The sequence below is a fragment of the Nothobranchius furzeri genome, chromosome 4, assembly GCF_043380555.1.
Source record: "Nothobranchius furzeri strain GRZ-AD chromosome 4, NfurGRZ-RIMD1, whole genome shotgun sequence".
NCBI classification, from domain to species: domain Eukaryota; kingdom Metazoa; phylum Chordata; class Actinopteri; order Cyprinodontiformes; family Nothobranchiidae; genus Nothobranchius; species Nothobranchius furzeri.
This window is the reverse complement of record NC_091744.1, coordinates 69,037,942-69,064,945: the sequence shown is the minus strand read 5'-3', so window position 1 is coordinate 69,064,945 and position 27,004 is coordinate 69,037,942. Positions and strand designations below refer to the sequence as shown.

Below are 27,004 nucleotides of genomic sequence, written 5' to 3'. Positions count from 1 at the left end.
TGTTAAGTGGCAGTGTGACATAGATCCGTCAGGCTTTTCAAATCCTTCCCTGTCTATTTTCAAGAGTGAACAAGAAATTAATGCAGGAAATGCCTGTAGGAGACTCTTTTGATGTTCAGCCTGCATGAAAAACTCAGAATGACAGATAATTGAAAAAAAAAAAGGTTTTTCAGTGTTCCACACCATAAAATGAATTTCTGAAGGTTTTGACATGAATATTTATGAAAACCGTACTTGGTGGCAGATTAATTGATGTATGAATTAACATGGGAATCGGCATTCATGAAGTGATGAGTTGAGTAATGGCATAAATACACAGCAGGTTGACCATCTGCTCCTGCGAAGCATCAAGAAGGCATGAAAAAATCCATCAAATAATCCAACAGATCCTTATTGTTTGGATTAATATTGTTCTCATTTCTAGCATAAACATTGTATTCTTTATCAGGTGTCTCTAATAAAAGTACGAATTTAGTGTCTGAAAATTAAAGCCAATTGGGTCTGTTTTGTTATATTAAACTAGGATCTGTAAGAGCCATAAGCCTCACAGCCAACCCAGAGAATTTATAAGTGTGTTTCACATCTCTTCAAATTCTTAAGCTTAAAGGATCAAAAACAATTTTCTCTTATGATGAGCTTTAAAAAAACGGTCAAATTAAAAAGCATGCTTGTTTAATGAGTTAAATTTAAAAAAATGTCCCCTTTCAGATTGGTCTCATCTTTTTCCATTTGAGCGCATCAGGAGGAGCCCCCCTTTGCACCGGGAATGGATCAAACCGAACCCAGTCACAGTACAGCCTGTTGTTCCGCGCACGATGGATGAAGCGGACTGAAGAAGCAACAGCTGCAGGGACTCGGATGGAAATGACGTTTTAATTATTATCTGGATTAATTCCAGGTGAGGATGTCCGTCTGTACGCGGGAAATGCGCGTCATTGTTATTCATTTCCTTTTATGTTTCTGTCGGGCAATTTAATCTTAAACGTCATCTTGAATTAGTGAGAAAACTGGACAGGAAGAAGATAAGTTCGGGTAATTATTGCACTGTGTGGCATTTTCTTGCTTTTACGCATCTTGGGGAGACATTTGTTGTGTTTTCAAGCTTTAATTAGTGTAATGATCTATCATTTCAGATGAACTGTTCTTCTAATATCTTAACACTAAATTAGAGTTAACGGTTTTTTTATCATTAGTTCTGTAATGATGTGAGGACATTTCTGGCTGAATGTGTGGAAACGGAGAAATTATTTCTGATGTTTCTCTTGGTTTTCACAGTTTGACTCCAGCTGAGGATGGCGAGGAAATATTTAGTCTAGCAGGATTTCTTTTCATTTGAGCGTCCAGTCAGTCAGTGAGACTTCATGATGTTCGACCAGCTGACGGATCAAACGCTGAACAGCAGCTGTCAGGGATCAGCCTTAGATTGCAACAAGAGCGCTGATGATGGAGACGCACTCCAGCTCCCCACTTTCTCCACGGCGGCCAAAGTCAGAGTTATCATCACCTTCACCCTGTGCGCAGTCTCGGCTGTGTGCAACCTGCTGGTGCTGTGGGCTGCCGGCAAAGGAGGCAAACGCAAATCTCACGTCAGGATCCTGATTATGAACCTGACCGTGGCAGACCTGCTGGTGACTTTCATCGTGATGCCGGTGGACGCAGCGTGGAACATCACGGTGCAGTGGCAGGCGGGGGACGCAGCCTGCAGACTGCTAATGTTCATGAAACTGGTGGCCATGTACTCATGCGCTTTTGTGACTGTGGTCATCAGCCTGGACAGACAGTCGGCCATTCTCAACCCTCTGGGCATCACCGAGGCCAAAAGGAAGAGCAAAATCATGCTGAGTGTGGCCTGGTCCATGAGCGTGGTCCTGTCACTCCCCCAGGTAGGAGAGAACTCCTGAGGGTTTATGCACATCAGATTTCTCTAAGAAGATGAAATCAGCAGAGAGATTTAAGTCAAAGTTGTTAAGAAGAAAGGCAACATTTCCAGAATAAAGGTGACATTTTGACAATTAAGGTTGAAAATTTTTCAGTGAATAACACACATTGCAACTAGACAGAAGAATGAAGTTTAGATGTTGAGAACAAAATGTCAAGATATTGAATCAAACAAAAGACCTTTTGTTTTGAGACAGAAAGTCAACTTACTGTTTCCAGACAAACGTCTGAATGGAAAACAGAAAAGTGCAAATTTTCATGAAGCAACACTAATATTTAATTCGACTGACTCACTCTGCAGCAGTAGCTCAGGAGTTAGAACAGGTTGTCTAGTAACCAGAAGGTTGCAGGTTCAATCCCAGCTCCCACCAGAAAATGCTGCTGCTGTGGCCTTAGCAAGACACCTAACCCGCCCCGCTGATGGTGGTCAGAGGAACCAGTGCACCAGTGTATGGCAGGCCTCACCTCTGTCAGTGCACCCAGGGCAGCTGTGGCTACAATGTAGCTCATCATCTCTAGTGTGTGGATGGGTGGATGACTGATGTTGTGAAGCACCTTGGGAGGTTGTGGAACCCTGAGGTCATTTACCATTACGTTGAATTGAGTTGATATTTCCAAGAAAATTTTAACTAATTATCTGTAGAAAAAAGGTGGAATCTCAAGAAATATGTCCACTTACAAAAAAGTCTAAATAGTGATAAAAAGTTGCCATTCAATTCTAGACAAAAACGCTGAGGGGAAAAAAGTCAACATTTTTTTTAGAAAATTTAAAGAATAGCCTGGAACTGAATTATGGCTTCTTAAGCTGATTATATATGTAGGTAACAAGATGGCGCCTGACTCCGGCTTTGCCCCTGTTATTAACCACTCTTTCAAACTTTTCTCTGCATTCTTCTTCGGTAGTGTCCTACCATCCCATATGATGGCCAGACTCCTTTATCCTTCCGAGCAGGATACCGGCCCTCGAGGACCAGGGTTCCCCACTCCTGATCTAAATGAGGGAAAGACAGAGCTCATTGTTTTCCACCCCAGTTGCAGGGCTGTGGGTCGTTATGTTGATCTTGGCCCTCTTTCTCCCTACTCAAAACCAGTTGTCACCAGCTTGGGGTGAAAATTGACCCTGGACTTAAATTTGAGGCTCACATCAACTCTGCGATCTGGTCCAGTTTCTTTCATCTGAGACGCCTTGCAAAAATCAAACCTATGGTGTCTAGAGTCCACCTGGAGCAGGTACTCCATGCTTTTGTAATTTCCAGGCTTGATTACTGCAACTCTCTATATGCAGGGTTGTGTCAGTCATCACTGCGCCACCTACAGGTTGTGCAGAACAGCGCAGCCAGGTTTCTGACTGGGACCAGGAAATGGGACCACATCAGTCCGGTTCTGGCCTCCCTGCACTGGCTTCTGGTCTGTTATTCACACTTTAAGCTCCTGGTCTTTGTTTTCAATTTCTTCCAGGGTGGTGCTCCCCCCTACACACCCACACTCCTGAATAGACATTCCTCATCATGCGCTCTTCGCTCCTCTGACCAAGGCCTGCTCGCTGTCCCTCGTTCTAGGTGTCATACTCGTGGGGACCAGGCTTTCTCAGTTCTAGCTCCATCACTCTAGAACCAGTTGCCACCCTCGGTTAGGCTGTCCCCATCTCTGAGTCGCATAAAAGCCCACCTCTTCTGCCTGGCCTTCCCTGAACATGTTTGAGTTTGGCCCTCTTTAATGTTAATTTTATTTCCCTGCTTTCATTGGTCTCTTTTCCCCTTGTTTTACCCATTTGTTTCTTCTTAAATGTTTAGCCTTTTTTGCACTATTTGAATTGCTTTTTATTATCGATTTATTCATCGTGTTTCACATTTCTCATGTACTGTGTTCAGTGCCTTGGGCTTCCCGACAGGGTCGCGGAAGGCGCTTGGTAAATAAAGCTTTGATTGAATTATTTGAAATAAAATTAATCTAATTATTACTTTGTCTAAACGTTCCAGAGCATAAACTAATAACCCTAAAATAAACTGTTTTCATTAGAAAATACTTATTTTTCAGAAATGGCACTTGAGCCTTTTCTCCCACAGCAATGAATTGTGGGTAATACCCTTCGCCCAAGTGCACATCGAGGTGAAGTGCTGATCAAGGGTGCAAAAGTGGCATTATCAACTTCCGCACTTGAGAATCAGGACACCGGATGCACTCACACCCCTGGTCGGGAGCTGAAGGGTGCAAGTGTGGAAGTGCGAGTATTGGGATTGGGCCAAAAACCATCTTAACTTGGTGATCTTCTCAGTCTCTTCACCACCAGCAGGTCCCTGAGGTCTAGTGGCCATGGGTGTCCAGCGCACCAGGCTAAAGACCAAAGGTGACAGATCATTTGCTGCTGTGGCCCCCAGACTCTGGACCCCCCCCCCCCCCCCCCCCCCCCCAGGCCTGAGAACAGTGGACTCAGTGGTCTCCTTTAAAGAGTAGCTGAAAACTCACCTGTTCAGGATAGATTTTATGTGACCGTCAGTTGATTCTTCATCACTACTTTCTCTTCATGCTACAGTTTCTACCAATCCTGCCTTTCTCAGGATCCCAATACCATTTCTTTTTCATGTTTGTCTTCTTTCATATTTTTTAAAATATATTTTTTCACTTTCTCTCATTTTTATTACAATAAAAAAGAAAAGAAATGAATAAATACAAATAAATTATATATATATATATATATATATATATATATATATATATATATAATATAATATAATTATTTAAAAAATGTTATTTATAGTTCTTGTGAAGCGCCAATCACATGTGAGCCTGCAGGGTTATCAAATCTTCAACACACTGCTCTGACATTTTTAATTTGACACCAGCTGACAAAGAACAGCAGCGTTGTGGACAGAATGGAAGGCAGTAAAAGGAGCAGCCAAGAAGCAAAAGATATAAAACAAACCATTTCACTATGGTTTGCTCATATCAGGAAAGGAAGGCTAGAGGTTTATGTTGAGCTAACAATGCTAACAGTGATTTGTAGTTGGCTCTAAAAAAATCTTAAGCTACTTTTTTTCAGTTGCCAACAACTGGAGATTACAGTGAAATGTATTTATCTATTTATCAACTTGCTATGTATGACTCATCTTTGCTCACTAGTGTTGATCTGTAATCGGCTAGTGCCATGAAACTCATGAAGGAGAGGACTTGTTTGTTTTCATACATGGAGTGCAGTTCCCAAATTTGACCACAGGGTGTCATGCTTACTTCATGCACATTCAAATGTAGACTATTATAAATTGTCATGCAATTTTGTGTTAAAAGTAAAGACATATTACTCTTTACATTGATGTTTAGTGGAACCAGTTGACAAAATGTTATGTAAATTCAGCATTCAATTTCCTAGAGTGTGTTGTTCTTTTTTTGTTACAGTTGTTTTCTTATTTAGCCAATTTTAATAGTTTGGCCACAAAAAGTATTTTTATAAACTGGGACAAATATGGTATAACTAAAAATGACAACATTCAAAGTTTTACTTGAAATAGTCTTTAGACTTTAGTCTCAACAACTCAACTTTGTCCTGCAGGTAGTTTGTCATTTTCTTCTTTATTTTTAAATATTTTCTCAGCATTTAGATTTTTATCTTGACTCTTCCTCCTTTCCTTCCTAGTGGCACTGATACTCCCTCATACACATCAGCCTATGACAGCAGGAACATTCAAGCAGATTTAAAAAGCACTTCCAATAATAAAGCTTCAAAACAAAACATGAATGAGTTAAAGACACTAATTCTGGAGTCCACGGATCAGTCATTAGTGTGTGGAGCAGAAATGAGGCAGTTTAAATTAAATGAAGTGTCTGATCAGGTGCAGTATGTAAATGCATCATCTGCTCTGCAGGCTCCAACTCCCAGAAAGGAAACAACTAATCAAGTCTCAAATCAACCAAGAGCCCAACAAAATTTTCCCAGTGGGACAAAAATTTGCTGTATAACCCACAGTGGACTCAGAAAACAGTTTCTCTTACCATTTACACCAACTTAAATCAATTAATGGAGACCAGATTCAACATAAAAGTGTGTACTAATTTAAACATTATTTACTTGTTATTTCAAACTTGTGATAAAATTATGAAATATTATATTTTTCATGTTGATAATTTTACGATGAAGGAAGTTATTTTTCAGCTGACTGCCTTATCCAAGTTGTATGGTTTTTTTTGCCCTAAAAAAAGTTAAGATGACAGGATGCATAGAAATGAAAACCATCATTTATATGTTCTAGCCCTAGCTGTAGCTGGTTGCTCGTGCAGCCGTCTGCAGTACCAAAGAAAGACAGCAATAAAATGACATTTTCATACCTTTACATGTTATTGAGTTTGGCTGCAAGATGAGACTGTAACAGCACTTTGAAATATTGTTTCCATATTTAATCAGGTGGCATAAACTTGTGACAGCTTTAGATTACACAAAGTGATTGCTTTCTTAGCTTAAATTTAATCTTTGATCTTGTTCTTTCAAGCTACTGTTGCTCTCCTTATGCTAATTGGTCATTTTGTCAAAACGAGCAGCGTTTCAGCTCAGTTTTTTTTTTACTGCTCTGGCTGTTTCTGCAGCAAAATGATCCCGAGGCAATAAACCAAACAACTGCTAAGTCTGTTACATGATGAGGAAGATTTCATTGGGAGTGTTATGAAAGAGAAGAACCAGGCTGTGCAGCTCGTGTTTTCTAATGCAGCACAAACAACCTGAAACCAGTGGAGGGACCTTTAACACAGTGAAAGAATGGGTAAATATTTAATCTTGTGCTGTGAGATGCTTGAGTTTTAACTGAGAACAGAGCTTTGATAGTACCTGCTGGCAAAATACTGTGCGAACAATAATGTTTAAATCTCTGTAAAGGCATGTCTGCAAAATCTGTCAGCAACCATCTGACACATATTATTGAAACTCTTAGGAGGAAGTAATGATTGGATGTACGTCTCTTACAATGTCAATGGCATTTGCAAACACAAATATTGAAATTGTGCTCAATTTTTCAAATGCTGAGCTAAAGTGTGGTGTTGTAGCCACGGGTACACTCCAACTCATACTGAGAATGTTTAATGGCCTTCTGGAATATTTGTTTGCCCTCAAATGTTGGAAAGAAGGTCACAGGAAGCTGAAGAAATGTTTTGAGACTAATTTGGATGTCCTCTGTGAGTCACTATGAGATAGTGACTTTTTAAACTTGTGTGGACAACATCAGCCCCACTAGAACAGTGAGGTGCTTCCCCTGGAACAAACCCTGGATCACCAGTGACCTGAAAGAAGTTCTCAACAAGATAAAAGCTTTAGAGGAAAGACACGGGTAATCCTTCCATTCATCCATTATCGCCTGCTTATTCGAGTCAGCAGCAGCCTAAGCAGGGAGGCCAAGACTTTCCTCTCCCCAGCCACTTGGGCCAGCTCCTCTGAGGGAATCCCAATGCATTCCCTGGCCAGCTGAGAGACATAGTCCCTCCAGGGTGTCCTGGGTCTTCCTGTGGGTCTCCTCTCGGTTGGAGATGTCCGGAAAACTTCCATCAGGGAGGCGTCCAGGAGGCATCCTGCTGCCCAAACCACCTCAACTGGCACCTCTCAGTGTGGAGGAGCAGCTGATCTACCAGTATATATATAAATGTCGATGTATCTACCCCAAGTCTCTCCCGGATGGCTGATCTTCTCCGCTCATCTCTAAAGGCGGGCGGACACTGTGCAACTTTTCCACTCGTAGCACTGAGCTTCAGCTCAAACTGTGCGACTTCCTTACAGAGTAAATTTCACGAATCGTGCTCACACTGTATGACTCAGTTCTCAGATGCAACCTGACCGCTCACACTGTGCGTCTCGTAGCAACATGTCGGACCTAAAAATATGATAAAAATAGCAGTTTTTACACAACACGTCGGACTTTTTTGTGTTGTAACGGATGTCTGTTGTCCTTCGTGAGTGCTGCAGGAGGACACAGGGATTTGTAGAGGTTGGATGAGGAAAACGAAAGAAAGTAAATCAGTGTTTTGGTCAGTTGAATTTGACATGAACACGACAAACACACTTTCTTGATAATCCTTGTCATTGTGTGTATGAAAAAGTGTAGAAATAAAAATGAACGACGTGTGTTAATAGGGAAATAGCTGGCGAGCCGTGCTAATGCATGACTGTGCATGCATCGTGAGCGGTTCTGGTACTTGCGCTTGCAGCGCCACTTCAACCCTCACGAGCGATGAGCCAAATTTCAAACATGCCAGAAGTTCGTGCAAGGTCATTATTGCTGATTGGTAGCTGTTCACGTGGTGTTAATCGCCTCTCGTAAGCCCCTGTACACTACACGACGCTCAGCACAAAACTCGCCCCAATCTTGTGGATTCTCGCACGAGTGGAAAATTGGCTCAAAAGAGTGAAAAAGTCACACAGTGTACGCCCAGCTTAAGGAAGCATCCAGACACAATGCGGAGAAAACTCATTTTGGTCACTTGTATCCACAACCTCTTTCTTTTGGTCACTACCCAAAGCTCGTGACCATAAATGAGGGCTGGAACAATCCTTGGCTACAGAGGCTGGCCACAGGCAATTCTATTTTCAAAAAACTCCTGGCTAAGTATAAAAACAATAAGCAGGTGAACATAAGACAGCTAGAGCTCAAGGTATGGCAGAATAATAAGACATTTGAGAGCATTAATAAAGAACATTCCTGGCTTTATGCAGGAGACTCAAACATCGAAGTATGGAGAATCCAGTGAGCTGAATGCATTCTTTAATGTCCCATTAGTTGTCACACTGGTGTAGACACAGCTGTGCTCAGGAACCTTTTGTTGGTTTAACTCTCCAGTCAAACCCCTTAATGTTGAGTGTCAAGTACAGAGGCATTGGGTCTCACCTTTAAAGTCGCTGGTATGACCAAACCGTGGAATTGAACCCACAATCTCCCAGTCTCAGTGCGGACACTCATACCACTAGGCCACTGAGCCAGTAAAGGTCCCTCCCACTGTTTATGTGACACACTTCAAAAGTTGGAACAATTTTATCTTCCACCTTGGTCATGCATCCTGCTGCTGGTACGTAGTTGGTGTTAACCGCATCAGGAGATACGGATCTATGTCTCTAGCAATCAGGTCAGGAAGCAGCTGGGGAGACTAAGCAGGAACCAGGTGGATTATCTTTGTGGGACACCCCTCTCACCTGAGGAAATTCCACGAAGAAGTCATCCTGCTTTATTCCAATGCCTAAGAATTACCCTTGATTTGCCCTTAATGTCCAAATTCCTCATTCCCTAACATTTCACATCTTTACGGTCCTCAAGAAGTCACTGTTAGCCCACCTGAATGAGCAAATAAACACTTTTCAGTTTGTTAGCTGTGGAGAGAAAGGCACCATCACACAGGAAAAAGCAGGCTGCATTGTGAAGATCATGTAGTTCATTTTTCTCCTGTGCATTTAATACAATTGAGTCTGTCAGAAAATCAAGATGAAGCAGGATGCACACCTCCTCAATCACCTGGATTAATGACTACCTGACAAACAGACCTTAATTTGTGAGACTGGAGGGTTTTGTGGCTGACCAGGTTGGTCTCACCATTCCCTTTCACTTGGTACAGTCTAGTCATCTGTGTAAATATAAAATGCGCTATTTTCATGTGAAACATAGATGGAAAAGCAACTGAGTACATAGATCTGGAGGACCACTTTGTGGCATGGTGTGTGAAAAATCATCTCATCTTATGAAACATCCTTCTGTCCACAGCTAGACCCATCTACGCTAGCATTTAAAAAAATGTCAGCAATAATGATCCACCACAACATTTAATTTTCCTCTAGAATTAATAAGAATTGTTGAATTGGAATTGAACGATTCAACCTCGTCTGCCAATATCATGAACCTGTGAAAATATTTTCATTAAACTCAAAGTAATCTGGTCGCACATCTACAACAGAGTCTGGGCCTCTGGGGTCTCATTCACAGGCGTCTGATGCATGTGAGTGTCTTTAAAAACAGGATTTAGTTGAAAGTCCTGATTTGATCAAACAGCACGCTTAACCTCTGGCGTAGTTGATTAGAAAAAGGAGGCTGTTGATTTTAGCTGAAAGGTGAGATGAGGGTTAATTCTGACATTAGGTCTGCAAACAGAAACATGATGAGACAACATCCAAATTAGACAAGAATCTTAATAAGAGACAGGGTATGCTGCAGGTGAACTGACTGATCATTGCAGCCGGTAATGTTGTGTGTGACATTACACCTAAAGGCTGCAGTCAACTTTAACTCACATTACCCATCAAAAGGCTTTCATTGACTGAAGCATCAAGTTACAAAAACAGGTTAAAGTTGATGGTTTCAAAAATATTTAAAATTTATAAGATTTCTGAAATTTTACTAAGAAATGTAACCTAAATTAAGCAAACTTACATTTTATCAATAAATTGGGTTTCTGATCAGAGGCAGCGTGCCCATCCATGGATTATTTACCTGATAACTTGAACAAAAAATGTAAATATTGATGATGCTGTTCAGGAACCTGATCAAGAGTTAAATCACCATATTTTCCACATCAAGTGCGTGGGATTCAACAGCAACAGATGGCTGGAAATATTTATGTTTCTCAATTAATTAGCAACTATAATAGCACCATTAGCTAGGACTCTGAATAAATTAGTTCTAGTTTTATAAGAGTTTGGGGATTTGATAGAGAAATGAAGCTGCACTTACCAGCTCAATGACTCACGTGGGTTTTGAAATGTTAATTTATCTCCACTTTACTCCTGATACCCATGATGCCTTGCTTGTTGCATTTTCCAGGTAATGCATTTTCCTTCCCTCGGAGTGACCGAAAACCCAAAAAGAAGGGAAAACACCTTGGATGTAAAGTGGTCCTATAAAGAGGGAATAAATTAGATTAAACAAACTAACCAACAATCTGTTGACTTAATCTTCCAAAATATCTTTTTTTTTCCACATTTGTTTTGGGAGATTTCTAATAACCATCTATTCATTGTCTGTACAGTGAGAATATGCAAACTCCTTGCAGACCCCAAGCTTGGATATGAACCCAGGACCTCTTTGGGGCAAAGCAACAGTGCTAACCTCTGCACCAATGTGCAGCCTAAGATTTCTACTGTATAAAATAAAATTGTAAAGATTGAAAGGATTCAGTTAAACATTGTGGACATTAACAGGAGTTTCAGGTTTTTGTTAATTCTGTTTTTCAGAGAAATCAAATGACAGAAAAATGAGTAAATATTGCCAAACTCAACATAGATGAGAAGAAAAGTCTTTATTTTAGCTTTATTTTATGCTTTGGGCTTTAATTTGACATTCCTTAAATACATGTGCTTAAACAAGATGTGGAATACTGAAGAAATAAATCTTTATTATTATGTCTGATTGTAATCGGTCACTCTGAGGTTTTCATGCAGGCTAAACATGAAAATGGTCTTCTACAACTATCTCCTGCATTAGCTTCTGATAGGATTAGAAAAACCTGACAGATCTACGTCACACTGTCACCTAACTTTCATGCATTCACCCATTTTGACTCGCCATGAGGAAGGTTGTCCAGGAAACAGCAGAGTACGTCTTGACTAGTAGAAGCTAATCGTTAGCATTAGCAACTTCACCTCATGGCAGAACTCCTCCAGGCTTGTGTTATTTGTGGTGATAAAACATCAGCATTGCAAAGCAAAAAAAAATATGTGGTAGAGTTGCTTTGCTGTTATACAGTCAGAGGCTAGATGTCCAAATAGCAGGAAATAAGACTCCAAATTCTGCAAAGCTTTCTTCTGAAATGGCATTCTGCTAGTTCCTGAAAAATGTGCATCTCATTAGCAAGCTATATTCATTAAAGAAAGACAAAAAGAATAAAATGAAACTCAGGAGGAACAAAATTATATAATTTTTTCTTGTCCATCATAAAGCTCAGTGAAAGAAACTCTAAACCTCGAAGCTGAACCCAAGCAATCAAGCAAATTATGAGTCATCCTTGATTCGTCTCGTCTCAGATTCAAAAACAAAACTGAATCTGTATTGAAGCACTTGAAAAATCTTCCCTGAGGCAACGGAGAAAAACACATCCACTCATTCTTACTTCAGATGTGATTATTGTGATGTTTTTTTTCATGATCTTTCCCCCCAAAAAAGAACAATTTTATCATTATTCCATGTTCTGGAGAAAAGCAGGCAAGCACCCATAAACCACAGGTTTAAAAACGTCTGAAGTGTCAACTTGTTTTATTCAGATGTCATTAAAAAAATTTTTTAATCATTATTAAAGCTTTAGTAGCTTTTTTTTCTGCTTTGTTCTCGAAGTTGTTCTGATTTCATAAACCTTCAGGTCTACTGGAGGTAGTTTATCTTTAATTTTTTGAGGCCATCGTTTTCCTGCTATGGATCACACCTCGTGAAAAGACAGAGAAGCAGAAGGTGAGCAGTGGCGTGCCTGGAAAAATATTTTTGGGGTGGCCAGGTGTGGGGGCACAAATTTGGACAAGGGTGGTACGTGTAAATGACTCATAACTTTAAAAACAAATCATATATATATATATATATATATATATATATATATATATATATGTATGTATATATATATATATATGTATGTATGTATATATATATATATATATATGTATGTATATATATATATATATATGTATGTATGTATATATATATATATTGTATGTATATATATATATATATATATATATATATATATATATATATATATAATATTACAAATTATTAAAGCATTCATCATAATCTCATTGGTTACTATTAACCAAAATAAGGTCAAAACACAATACCAAAGGTTCACTTATATCAGGAGTGGGGGGGAACCATCAGGAGTGGGGAACCCTGGTCCTCGAGGGCCGGTATCCTGCATGTCTTTGCTCCGACACTTCTGATTCAGTGGTTGGTTCACCTGTTCTGCAGCTCATCAAGCTCTACAGAAGCTTGTTAAACACCTGCTGATTGAAATCAGGTTTGATGAAGCAGGGTTGAAACAAAAGTAGGCTGGATAGCGGTCTTTGATGCACCAGAGTTCCCCACCCCTGACTTATATAAAAAAATTATGTATGACGTTTTTCCATGAACAACTGCATACTTATATTATAATTGGGACTTTCTCTGGCTATGTAAAGTGGGTGGGCCTGCCGGGCCTGGGTCCACCCACATGCACTTGGGCCCCCCCAAGACAGCCGATCACAACAGGTGACAGCAACCAATAACGTTCGCTCATGTACGTCAAAGTTATCTTTCAACAGAAGCTGATTAATAAAACAATTTACATAAAATTGGTCCAGAAGTTGTAGCCCATCATTCCTACGATATTTTGATATTTATCTCCCTGCTAGTGGTTTTAATATGAGCAGGTGCCGCCTTTTGATGCGTCACACATGTCTCCTTTTAAAACAAGTTTAAGCTATTCAGAATACAAATCCAAGCTCTGTCTCTTTGGATTGTTGTAATTAAATTTTGTACTGAACACAAATTTACAATTAACAATGTTGGAAAAAGTAAGAAAAGGACCCGATCTGTTAATTGTTTCCCTCATTTACAGTGAAGGAGATAACGAGGTAGTTCTAATGGCTTTGGTGTTGAACAAGTTTAATTGTTTCTCTTTGCAACAATCTTCACAAGAAGGCAAAACAGTTAAATGGCAAGGTTCGCACTGACTGAATATTTCTTGTATTTGACCATTTATTTTGACAGAGAAACCTCAAGACTGTCGTTTTGAAAGAATTACCCCGGTGCGTGCAGAAGCGCTGACATTTTAATTGTTGTGCGCATTGTGGAGGTAGCTAAATCGATCAAAAATGATTCCCATCAGAACATCTGAGCATTATGACCAGCGTTGGGAACGTTACTTTTAAAAAGTAATTAGTTATAGTTACTAATTACTTTGTCAAAAAGTAACTCAGTTACGAGATTAAAAAAGTAACTAATTACCAAGAAAAATAGCTACTTAGTTACTTTTTTCATTAAAGAATGCTAGAAAAATGGGTTCCCCTCTTGATTAAACTTACTTAATTTACTATAAATTACTACAATAGTGAAATATAAATGACTAATGACTGGAACATAATAAAATGTATGTCCAAATGTTTTTATAAACCTGAATAATTTAAATAAATAAGCACTTAACAGGAGGAACTGCTAACAGGAACATTACACTAATCTAGACTATTATCACTGTGTGATGTTTAACAAGACCCCAATCAGCTAAAATTTAAAATTGCAAAATAGAAGCACCTGTAAAGGTTCCTGAGCCTTTAAATAGTCTCTCAGTCTAGTTAAATTACAGAAATAAATGTAATTTTGCACAGTATTTAAAAATTTCCACCTTCACATTTGTGTGTTTTTAGCAGCATTTCTGTTGCTGGTAATCTAGTAAAGGTTAAATAAATAAATAAATATCCTTTAATATGACGCTAGAAGAGGCACAAATCTGATGTAGGACTTACATGTACTAACTTGGGTCAGACCCAACCACAGAAGAGCTGAAGCTGGGTGATAAACACACACAGGTAGTGCTAATAACACCTGAGCACCCATGACGTCTGAGACTGATGCATCAGTGTTACAGAGGGACTAAAGACATGATCAGAAACAGGTTACAGCTGGATGATCTAGGAAGATAGAAGATCGTGACGTCTGAGCGGTGAACAGGTGAGCGGACCTTCGGGAAGTCCCGCTGTCACGCTAAGAAGGGAGTGGCTGCAGATCCACACCTGCAGCCGTAGATATTCATCACGTCTTCCTCGTTCTTCACGGGTCGTGATGCGCTTGGATGAAGACATCTGCCTCTTTAGCTCCTGATCAGCTGATGACAGCTTCAACACACCGCACTGCTTAACGCACGCTTTTTCTTATCAGTAACAGAAACAACGTTTTGATAAAATAAGACGGTAATTAATTAGATTGCTCTTTACTGAAAAAAATATTTTTTTAATAACGCAGGTTATTTTAAACGGCGTTATTCCCATCACTGCTCTGTTGTGTCTGTAGACAAACACAAACAAAAACCCCTTTGTGACATCATATATGACAAATATCTGAGATCACATGAGTGACACTTACATGAGATTTGGTGCAGAGCAGATGAGAATGTGAGGCGAACGTATTTCCATGGCGAAATACATACATTCGCTGTGTCCCCTATGCCCCACCTTCTTTTCAAACTTTCCAGTACTGGAGGTCATGTGACTCCAACGTGTTTTCTGTTATTTGGCAAAGTTTTACATTGATTAGGTCAAAGCTGTCCAATGGGGAGACAGTAAAGCATTACTTGGTGAGAACACCAACTTTGACACTTGGCCACTCCCACACATTAGACTTAGAAAAATATTTCAGCTCAGATTTTTTTTCTTTATGGCTTCAGAGCGGATTGTATAAACAAGAAATGGCTGTGCCCCCAGTGTCACGATCTGCCCCTGCCCAACCTGACTGTGTTCCTCTCCTGCCGTGATTGCCCTTATTGTTCTCACCTGTCCCTCGTTTACCTGCCCATGTTTCCCTGATTAGCCCTCTGTATTTAAACCACCTGTTTTGCCCCTGTCTTTTGTCAGTTCATTGTTGTTGTTTGTCGGTGTCCTGTTCATCCCATCCTGCCATTAAACCATTTTTACTTTTACCGAAGCCTGCATTTTTCCTCCGTTCAGCTCATCCACACATGGTCTGCCGTCTCCACCTCCTACACCGTGACAGAATGAACTGACCAAACCGTGACCTGTGGTGAGCACTTCTAAATCTCCCTGGAGGAATTATTTTTTCTTTTTTGTCCTTTAGCAGAAGGAGATTCTGGCCTAGGGTGTTGGCGCATCCTACCTGTTCTCCGGGGTGGTCAAGCCTCTGGGTGGGTTTCGGCGCATCCAGTTCATTTCCTGCGGTGGTCGAGCCCTTCTCCTCACCTGCTTTCTGCCCCCGTCCCGTTTGTGTCATGGAAGCCGCGGATCCTGGAGCTCTGACAGAGTTACACCCCCTACGCACGCCATCATTCTCCGGGGTGGTAGGGTTGGTCTCCCCGATCTTCTCCTGCTTCCCTGCACCCAAGCCTCTGCCTGAGACCCAGCTAATCGTGCCGTGTACCTGCTCTGACCGGTTGTCGAGCACCTGCCGCCGAGCTGGGTTCCCTCACATCGCTCCTGCCGTTCGTCTACTTCCTGGTCCACGCTGTGGGGCTTATGCCTGCAGGTCTCGTGCTGCTGCAGCCTCTGCTGGGTCCCACGCCTGCTCCTGCAGTTCTCTGCCTGGGTCCCACGCCTACTGCTGCAGCTCCTGCAGTTCTCTGCCTGGGTCTCACGCCTGCTCCTGCAGTTCTCTACCTGGGTTCCACGCCTGCTCCTGCAGTTCTCTACCTGGGTTCCACACCTGTTCCAGTCCAGTCCATGTTCCGGTCCAGTCCAGTCCATGTTCCGGTTCAGTCAAGTCCATGTTCCGGTCCCATGTCAAGTCCATGTTCCGGTCCCATGTCAAGTCCATGTTCCGGTCCCATGTCAAGTCCATGTTCCGGTCCCATGTCAAGTCCATGTTCCGGTCCCATGTCAAGTCCCTGTTCCGGTCCCATGTCAAGTCCCTGTTCCGGTCCCATGTCAAGTCCCTGTTCCGGTCCCATGTCAAGTCCCTGTTCCGGTCCCATGTCAAGTCCCTGTTCCGGTCCCATGTCAAGTCCCTGTTCCGGTCCCATGTCAAGTCCCTGTTCCGGTCCCATGTCAAGTCCCTGTTCCAGTCCCATGTCAAGTCCCTGTTCCAGTCACGTTCCTGTCATGTCCAGTCTTCATGTCCCCGTCTCCTGTTGTATAGCCTTGTGGGCGTCTGGTATCCGCCCTTAAGGGGGTGGGCGGGTACTGTCACGATCTGCCCCTGCCCAACCTGACTGTGTTCCTCTCCTGCCGTGATTGCCCTTATTGTTCTCACCTGTCCCTCGTTTACCTGCCCATGTTTCCCTGATTAGCCCTCTGTATTTAAACCACCTGTTTTGCCCCTGTCCTTTGTCAGTTCATTGTTGTTTGTCGGTGTCCTGTTCATCCCATCCTGCCATTAAACCATTTTTACTTTTACCGAAGCCTGCATTTTTCCTCCATTCAGCTCATCCACACATGGTCCGCCGTCTCCACCTCCTACACCGTGACACCCAGGCCCCCCTCTGGACGCACCCCTGAAGGTGTGACGGCTGCCAGGTGGTAGGGAGACCTCTTCAAATGTTTCTTGAAATGCAAATAATGTCCTAAACCCTTTTTGGTGTTGTCCTTTAACTAGTTAATAACCAAAAAGGAACAAGCTGATGAAAAAACAGGTTTTGCATAATAAAGTTAAGCTTCAACCACTGGATCCCCAAGACTCTCATCTCAGAACAATCAGAACAAACAAAGCCTGGGCCTTTTGATGGATACACATGTGAGACTGAAATTTCTCAGCAGGGTTTCTTGCTTTAATTTACATCCATCCTCAACCAAAGAAAAAAAATACAGCAGGATGACGTTTAAGCACCTGTATTACAACCAGGTGTGATAAGAATGCAGGACTTCTCATCTTTCCTCTGCGTTTCTGCCGTTGAAGGTCACAGGATCAACTCTCATTTTACAAACATAATGAGGCAACATAGCAGAAAAGGTCAAGAGATAACACCAACATACAACAGCTGCTGGGGTCCTTGCTTTCGTTCTTTTTTAAACACAGAAACAGTTTTGTTTACCTGTTTGTAGCTACGGTTTCGCCGACAGCTGCCGGCTTCTTCAGGCTGACGCTGATGGTGGCGCGTCACTTCCTTCTCCGTTTATCTGCGGGCAGCAGAGGACGTTGTCGCCCTCTACTGCCCGCTCTCCCCTCTCCGACGATGCAGTCCCATGCGTGGTCCAGCGTGTAAACTCCGTCGTCCCTGTTCATGGTCCCACATCCACGTCTCCTTATCTCTATTGCTTCCTTGATCCATCTTTTGTATTTTTGTTGTTCAGTGGTTATGATCCGTGTGCTGTCCCAGTCCATTATATGGTTTTCTCTTAAGCAATGTTCTGTTACGGCTGACTTTTTTATTGTACTTTCTGCTTCTTCTTTTGCTGCTCTTGTGTGTTTACGATTTGCCTCTTTCTCGCACTCCTTTCTGTGTTCTATTGTCCGTGTATTGAGTTGGCGTCCGGTTTCTCCTATGTATGTTTTATTGCATATTTTGCATGGGATTTCGTAGATGACTCCACATTTTTGTCCAGCTGATATTTTGTCTTTTGGGTGTACTAATCTTGGGGAAAAAGACACATAAAGAAGTTAAACAGACTCATAAACAAGAAAAAGAGGGGAGAAATACAAGGCAACTCCACACCAAACTCATGGGTATGTAACATTTCACAATACAAACTAACAGAAGCAGAAGAGAGCATATTAAAGAAAGGTTTAAACTTTGCAGTCACACCAAAAGAAATACCATATGATGAATTTATTGTAGCAACAGAACTAGCATGTCAACAGATCACAGATGAGGGAAAGAAAGCAGAACTCAGAAATAACGTAGTTGGGATATTAAAAAACAGCCAAATTCAACACAGCAATATTACAAAAGAAGAACAATCAGCCATGACAGCTTTATCCAAAAATGAACAGATAATTATTCTACCGGCAGATAAAGGAAGAACCACAGTAGTTATGGACAGAGAAAAATATAAACAACAGATGAAACAGATGCTAGAAGACAAAAATACATATGAAATACTTAAAAAAGATCCAACAGAAAACATTAAGAAAAACATGAAAAAATTACTGAAGCCACTGCACGAAAAAGGCAAAATAACAGAAAAAATGTACAAACACTGGATTCCCACAGCAAACATAACACCAAGAATATATGGAACACCAAAAATACATAAACAAAACACCCCACTTAGACCAATAGTTGACAGCATAGGTACACCAACATACAACATGGCAAAAGATATCAGCAGAATCATCAGCCCGTTATTAGGAAATACAGACCAACACTACAAAAATAGCATAGAATTGGCAAAAGAACTAAAGGAGATTACAATAGAAGACAACGACATACTCATCTCACATGACGTCACATCTCTGTTCACAAAAACACCAACCCAAAAAACCATAGACATAGTAGTTAACAGAATCAGACAAGACAAAACTTTACATAAAAGGACAAACCTCACAGCAGATGACATAGCACAACTGATAGGACTGGTAGCTAACTCCACTTACTTCACATACGACAACACAATATACAAACAACTGGAAGGCTTCGCCATGGGTAACCCGTTATCAGCCACCCTGTGCGAGTTTTTTATGGAAGACCTGGAACAAAAAGCCATAGCCACCGCCCCCCCAAACTGCAAAATAAAACTATGGAAACGCTACGTAGACGACATACTGGAAATCATACCAAAAGGTCAAACAGAAACACTAACACAACACTTAAACAATATTGACGACACGGGCAACATAAAATTCACTTATGAATTAGAAACAGAAGGCAGCATAGCATTTATGGACATGAAAATCACCAGGCAGACCGACGGGACCCTAAACATAAACACATACAGGAAACCAACACACACAGACCAATATCTATTATGGACATCAGAACACCCCACCATACACAAAATGTCAGTAATCAGAACATTATATCACCGAGCAAACATAATAACAGAAGAGAGAGACCGTAAACAAGAGGACAAACACATACAACACGCTTTAAAGACCTGCAGATACCCGACATGGGCAATAAACAAAGGAAAACAACAAACAAAAACAGAAAGCAAAGAACAACCCAAAAAAAGAACCAGAAACCCAGAAAGACAAGAACCAAAACCAGTGATAACCCTACCATACATCAGAGGCATAACGGAAAAAATAAGAGCAACAATGAAAAAACACAACATAAACACACCAACAAAGCCATACACAACAGTTAGAAACAGATTAGTACACCCAAAAGACAAAATATCAGCTGGACAAAAATGTGGAGTCATCTACGAAATCCCATGCAAAATATGCAATAAAACATACATAGGAGAAACCGGACGCCAACTCAATACACGGACAATAGAACACAGAAAGGAGTGCGAGAAAGAGGCAAATCGTAAACACACAAGAGCAGCAAAAGAAGAAGCAGAAAGTACAATAAAAAAGTCAGCCGTAACAGAACATTGCTTAAGAGAAAACCATATAATGGACTGGGACAGCACACGGATCATAACCACTGAACAACAAGAATACAAAAGATGGATCAAGGAAGCAATAGAGATAAGGAGACGTGGATGTGGGACCATGAACAGGGACGACGGAGTTTACACGCATGGGACTGCATCGTCGGAGAGGGGAGAGCGGGCAGTAGAGGGCGACAACGTCCTCTGCTGCCCGCAGATAAACGGAGAAGGAAGTGACGCGCCACCATCAGCGTCAGCCTGAAGAAGCCGGCAGCTGTCGGCGAAACCGTAGCTACAAACAGGTAAACAAAACTGTTTCTGTGTTTAAAAAAGAACGAAAGCATGGATTTACAAAGACACAGCAAGAACACACCTAAGATGCTGGGGTCCTGTTTATTAAACATGTAGGTGACACTAAAATTAAATATATACAGTAGTTTGTATTTCAATCTAGCTGTTGAGCTTAAAAAATCAAAAGGGAATATAAAAACAAACTATTAGAACCTTATAAGGTTAAATTATACATGTTTTTGCAGGAAAAGGCGTATTTACAGGGCAAAGCTTTCTTATAAAACTAGTCAATCCCCTGTATTTGCTTTCTATTCACAGCTGTTCGCGTTTTAGTCGTAGCAGCTGGACTGGTTGTTCGTGCATGCTTGTGCATGTGTGCCACCATGACAGGATAACAAAGGTCAAAGCCTCCAGATTTTGTTAATAAAATGTTTTATTGAGGCTCCAGGTCTTGCCATGCTTTTTGTTTTGATTCTGCTTATTGGGGCCTGACATGCTTTTGCTCTTTGCAGACAGTGGTTTTCATGAGGCTGTGCACCATATGAACAATTGTGAAGAAAACCCATTAAATCAAATATTAATCATCAGAAAGTTTTATTTCTTAGAAAATGAATTAGGGGAATGTTGCATCATCATTTATTAAAAGACCAATGGCTGCCTGTGGTGTGATGAAATGTTTTCCCACTTAATTTGACATTTCAGTTGGTTTTGTTTACTTTACTCCGTCCATCCATTTTCTGCCGCTTATCTGTGGTCTGGTCACGGGGGCAGTAGCCTAAGCAGGGAGGCCCAGACCTCCCTCTTCCCAGCCACTTGGCTCAACTCATTTTGGCCGCATGTACCCGTGATCTCATTCTTTCGGTCACTTTGTTTTCCACTTGTGCTAAAATTTTCAGTGGGTAAAAACTTAGGTTTTGATTAGATTGACTCTGTTGTGGAGGCAGGAAATATATATATATATATATATATATATATATATATATATATATATATATATATATATACTGTGTATGTATATATATATATACTGTATTTTTGCTTATGTTGTTTTTTATTAGCTTTCCTTTTCATATATTGTCAAAGGTGTCTTTCTGTGCCTAGCTGGAAACTGAATTTGCCAGAGGAACCATCCCTTAAGATTCATATTGTTTTATTTATTTTGATGTAATCTAATCTTTATGAGGGGGGAAAAAGAAAGGAAAAAAAAGATGGAGGTTTCTCCAGAACCTGCAAGGATTATCAGTGAAACCAAAGTTTTCAGTTTCCAATTGCAACAAATAGAACTGCACCCAAAGGTCATGTAAATAATTGTTAGGTGTTTAGATCAATGGTCAGATTTTAACTTCCTCTCAGGCCCAGTGTGTTGCAGAAAGAGCAATGTTGTTTCACAAACTGCAATCAAATAAAAAAAACTACTACATTTTTTCTGTTTTGGAAGGTTATAAATTTGTCTCACTGTTCTCCCTATTGCACCAGGAACTGCGATAGGAATTCTTACTGGGTTTTCCCATCAGCACTGGTTCTCCCACCCAAAAAATGTATTTGAGTTCGGTCAGGGACAAGGTTCAAGTGGAGGAGTCTAAATATGTTGGGTTCCTGATTATACATGAAGGAAAGATGTGGATGGATTGGTGCTGCGTTTGCAGAGATGTTAGCGATGTACTGGTCTGTCGTGGTGAAGAGAGAGCAAATCTCTTGACAAACCTGTCGATCTATGTTCCTACCGTCATCTATGGTCATGAGCTTTGGGTAGTGACTGATAGAACGAGAATCGTGAATACAAGCAGCTCAAATGAGTTTTCTCCACAGGGTGTCTGGGCTCACTCTTAGAGATAGTGTGGGAAGCTTGGCCATTCAAGAGGGGCTCAGAGTAGATCTGCTGCTCCTCCACAGAGGAGCCAGTTGAGGTTGCTCAGGCATTTGGTTTGGATGCCTCCCTGGTTAGGTTTTCCAGGCACTTCCAACCTGGAGGAGACCTAAAGGATGAGCCAGGATATGCTGGAGGGACTAGGTCTTTGTTGGTTGGAAGAGCTGTGCTCAGAAGCCCTGCCTCTTCAGTACGCCCCATGGAAGCTGTGGCTACATTGTAGCTCATCACCATCAGGGTGTGAACGTGGATGAATGATACAGTGTAGTGTAAAACGCTTTGGAGTCCTCTGACTATGAAAGACAATATACAAGTGCAGGTCATTTTGCATTTATTATTCATTATAATTTCTCAGCTGGCCAGGAGAACACCTTGGGATTACCCCGGAGGAGCTGGCCCAAGTGGGTGGGGCGAGGGAAGTCCGTGCCTCCCTGCGTAACTTGCCGCCCTGCGACCCGACACCGGATAAGCTGACAATAATGGATGGTTCGGTTTTTCTAAGTCAGAGCACTAACTCAAAGCTGCATCATTATGTCACTTAAAACGACTGTCCATTCCCAAATGTCCATCTGATGTATTTTTACTCCTGCAGACGATCACAGAGCAAGGGGAAAATTTATAAACACAAATCTCAATTGGTCTCCTTATTTCTGCAAACGGATGTCCTCTCATCATAAGCAGCCAAAATGTTTTGAAGAAAAATGTAAAGATCATAAAACATTGAGGCGAAAAACTTTGTGACAAGAATTTGTTTAATTCTATGACAACCTTTGGCCACATGTGTGTTTTATAAACACCGTTTTAAATCAGTTTTGCTGTTTAGTGAATGCTCTAAGATCTGCAATTTGTTGGTGTAACATATTTTGCAGGATCTGTTTACACCAGAAGGTAGTATTAATGAGCAGACTGGGTTTATAAATGATGTTCAATAATTCGATTTTTCATCAATTTATTTATTAGACAAAATCAAATTTGTCAAAAATCCCATGTTTACATAATTTGTATAAATGATTCATTCAGAATTTCATTTGTATCAAATTTAGAAAAGAATGTGCTCGAATTAGATCATGAATCACAAGTGTGTGTGGTGTGATGCGCAGTGATATATCTCCTGTTTTGTTTTCTGAGCGTGACGTAAACCTGCATACACCTCGAGCACTCTTAAGGTGCATACAAAATGTTAGCAATGATGAGTCACACTTGCTGATATTCAGCTGTGGGATTCATGTCTGTTTTCTGATCCAATCCATCAGTGAGAGAAGCAACAGGATTTTAGTCATATTGCAGCAAAACTGGACCAATCGGTTTTATTTTTCTCAGTCCTTAAGCAGCGTCAGCAGCTTCTCAGTACAGAACAGTCACAGCCGCATTCACTTGCCTCTTAAGTATTTGAGCAATGAGACGCAACAAAATCTTCTTTCTTTTTGGCATCCGGTAACTTTTGTTTTAACCTGTATTTCAGGGTTTTCCTGCTTTGCATTTGTTGAGAATGATGACACAAGAATAAATAATTCAAGATCATTGTGATTGCAGACAATGAATTTTTTATTTAAAATAAAATAAAAAAACATGAATAAAAATGAGCTAGGAGAATAAAAATGTCATGAAATAATAATCATGGATGAAGGTTTGTTTTATGCCAGATCATTTCTTTAGAGAATATTAGTTTAACCCTATTTACTTAAAACGGTCAGATCTAATTAGAAAAACGAAAACTATAAAAAAAATATTTAAAATTATTTAGGATTTAAAAGAAAAAAATCCCCAACATTTGTCAGAAGCGAATAAGAACAAAATGAATAAATGTGTAGCTATCTACATCCAGATTATGTCTGCGTTTCTAGACACTAACTGCTTATTTACCTGCACAGATGTTGCTTTTCAGACACATAAAATAATTTTTATTCTTCACTCTTTTGTCCTGCAGCTTACCTTTCTCAGTGGGCCTCTGAGATGTCTGCCTTCCATCTAAATGATTTCATGTCACTTCATTAACAACAAAATTAAGCTAATTATAAAATGTTCAAGCTGCAGGTTAGGGAACATGACGTTGCATATTAGTTTTGGCTTTAATGAATTAGGAGTCTCGGCTCGGTTTGGACACATGCAGCCAAAGGCTTGTTGAGTTTAGCAGAAAATATCAAATGTCAAACCTCTGACATCAGTCTTTCGTGCAGACAGCCAATTTGCTCAATTTAGCAAAGCTCCTGATGAAGGAGTGGAAAATAAATGCACAGTGTCGTAGCATCTTCCCTGCTCTTTTTTCCAAATCTTCCACAGAAAACAGAAGACAAGTGCAACATCAGTGGAGATTTTTAAATAAACTTCCATTTAGATCAGGTGGTGTATGATTGTTTCATTAAGCAAAACAGGTACTCATGGTGATTATCGTATGTAGGTTCAAACTAAAACAGGTAGGAGAGGCTTAAATCTGGGCCAATAAAGCAGTTACCAAAGTCATGTTTTGGCTCATTCTGACTGAACACGGCAACAACTCACAGCATAGTTCTACTACCTTCATAAGGTCTCTCTCAGGAAAAAACTTCAAAGCAGAGTTGTTGTAGAAACTCTGTTCCTGGTCTTTTGAAGAAGTACAAAGGAGCAGACCACACGGCAGACCAGAGACACAAAGATGTAGCAGTTGAAAGACTCTTCTTTCTTATTCTCCTGCTAAATCTCAAGACATCCAGCAGAGCCATCAGCTCAGATCGGACACAGAACCTGTAGGACCCAGAAAAGTGTTGCATCCAAAAAGTCTACGTCATAAAAATACCTGCAGAAAATATGTCCGCAGGTGCTCCAAACTAATGAGTCAAAAAGATGCGATTTGCTGTAGCAGAGGTCAGATGTACTTTACTTCGTTAATGATTGTCTGTAGGCAACAGTCAGGCATCGTGCAGGATATGGGGAGGATAAATGAGACTTGGTCAGGATTAATGGTTTCCTCAAAGCTAATAAACACAATATCCATTATGCAATACTGCCAGGGAGGCATTATTAGCCTTAGATCGATTTTCCTGGACAACAGTCTCAAACAGACAGCTACTGTGTCATGTAGAGCTATATTTAGCACAAAGACCAGCAACAAAACCTGAACGTGATGTTTAGGCCCACACAGAACTCAGATTTCAGCATCCCTTATAGAGTTTGGGACTGCAGGAAGAGATGGAAGGGTTTGAGCCAGAAACACCCACAGATGATCTGTGGTTTGTTCTCCAGGATGTTTAAATCAACCTGATTGCCAATTTCTGTCAAAGATGGCCTTCAACCGAAATGCTGTTTGGAAAGCAAACTTTTCACACCAATTTTGCATTGATTCTATATTTATTTCATTTATTTATTTATAAAGCACCTCAGTGCCACCAGCCAAGGCTGCCCAAAGTGCAGTACATGATAAAATCATAGATCATATACATTAAAATTTGAAACAACAATAAGACCATACTAAAAAAATGGATGTCATAAGACATAAAAAACACTAAAAACAATCTAATCAAAATGCAAATAATGCCTAAAAACAGTTAAAATACATAAAAACATTCCAAGAATATTACCAGAAAAATTACAATTAAACCAGAAGAGTACAAAAAGGTATAAAATTAACTAGATTTGTAATATTGCTTCAATTTAGCTTTAAAACTTCAGACTGTTTAATATCTAATTCCACAGTCTTGGGGCCAGCATTGCAAAGGCTCACTCCCCTCGAGACCTGCAGTTAAATCTAGGCTCGACCAATAAATCCTTCTCTGCAGAGCGGAGAGGTCGAGTAGGAACATACCTTATTAAAAGCTCTGCATATGTATATCCAACACAGCTTGATGTATATAGCGCATTTGCACAATTTGCATTGGCCAAAGCGCTGCACAGAATAACAACTTATAAACAATTTAATAAATGCACAGCGAAGTGACAGAACAAATATTAACTGGAGGCAAAGCTGGAGAATATAAACGAGTCTTAAAAAGAATATTCTAATTAGCAAATGAGGTAGCCCGTCTAAATAAATGGGAAGATGAATCCACAATCTGCAAGCCATCGCAGCAGAGGCACGATCACCTCTACGCACCAACCTCATCTTTGGAGTCACCAGAAGACAAGCACTCTCAGATCGTAATGATCTGTGCGGTGCACGAGACTGTAATAGAGCCGTCAAGTATGGTAGATCCCAATCATGTGATGCTTTAAATGCCAATAAAAGGATCAAACAATCAATTCTGAAATGGACTGGGGGCCAATGTGGTGCAACAGGGACAGGGGTGATGTGATCATGCCTTCTAGTGGATGTTAGCAATCTGGCAGCAGCATTCTGCACCATCTGCAAGTGTGAAAGAGGTGGCTGACAGACACCGGCATACAGGGAATTACAATAGTCTAACTGACAGGTGATGAAGGTGCAGAACAACTTCTCAAAATCCTTTGTCGATAAAAGCGTCACCTTAAACGACAACATTCTCACCCTAAACACATTTTGTCACATGCTCTCTAAAGTAACTCGATGAGAGGCAGACAGAAAGGAAAGTGATTCTCAGACATACAGCTAGTGTGTGAGTATTAGAGGAGGCTCTGATGGTCACACATGAGTTTTTATGTTTCTGGGACAAACATGTTATGGTGTAATATGTTTAAAATGTGCTGGAGTTTGTTTGAAGATTTGACAGATTATTTGACTTTTCACCTGAACATTCACTGTGATTGTGTAAAAACCTTAACTATATTAAAATGACAGAACATGAAATATTATTAAAAGGACCAAGTACCTTCTGTGACCATTTTAAAGCTTGAAAGATGTTTCTACT

The 27,004-nt window shown here is 40.6% G+C and overlaps 1 protein-coding gene across 3 annotated transcripts in view; it reads left to right on the top strand.

The window, feature by feature from the left end:
- Window positions 1–382: 382 nt before the first annotated feature.
- gnrhr4 (gonadotropin releasing hormone receptor 4) overlaps window positions 383–27,004 on the top strand; it is a 30,016-nt gene continuing 3,394 nt past the window's right edge. For 2 of the 3 annotated variants that reach the window (XM_054733096.2, XM_015964520.3), the window contains exons 1-2: window positions 905–1,032; window positions 1,276–1,883. In XM_054733096.2, the coding sequence (XP_054589071.1) occupies window positions 1,362–1,883 (522 nt within the window). In that variant the 5' untranslated portion in view covers window positions 905–1,032; window positions 1,276–1,361. The other variant, XM_015964519.3, reaches the window with a different exon arrangement.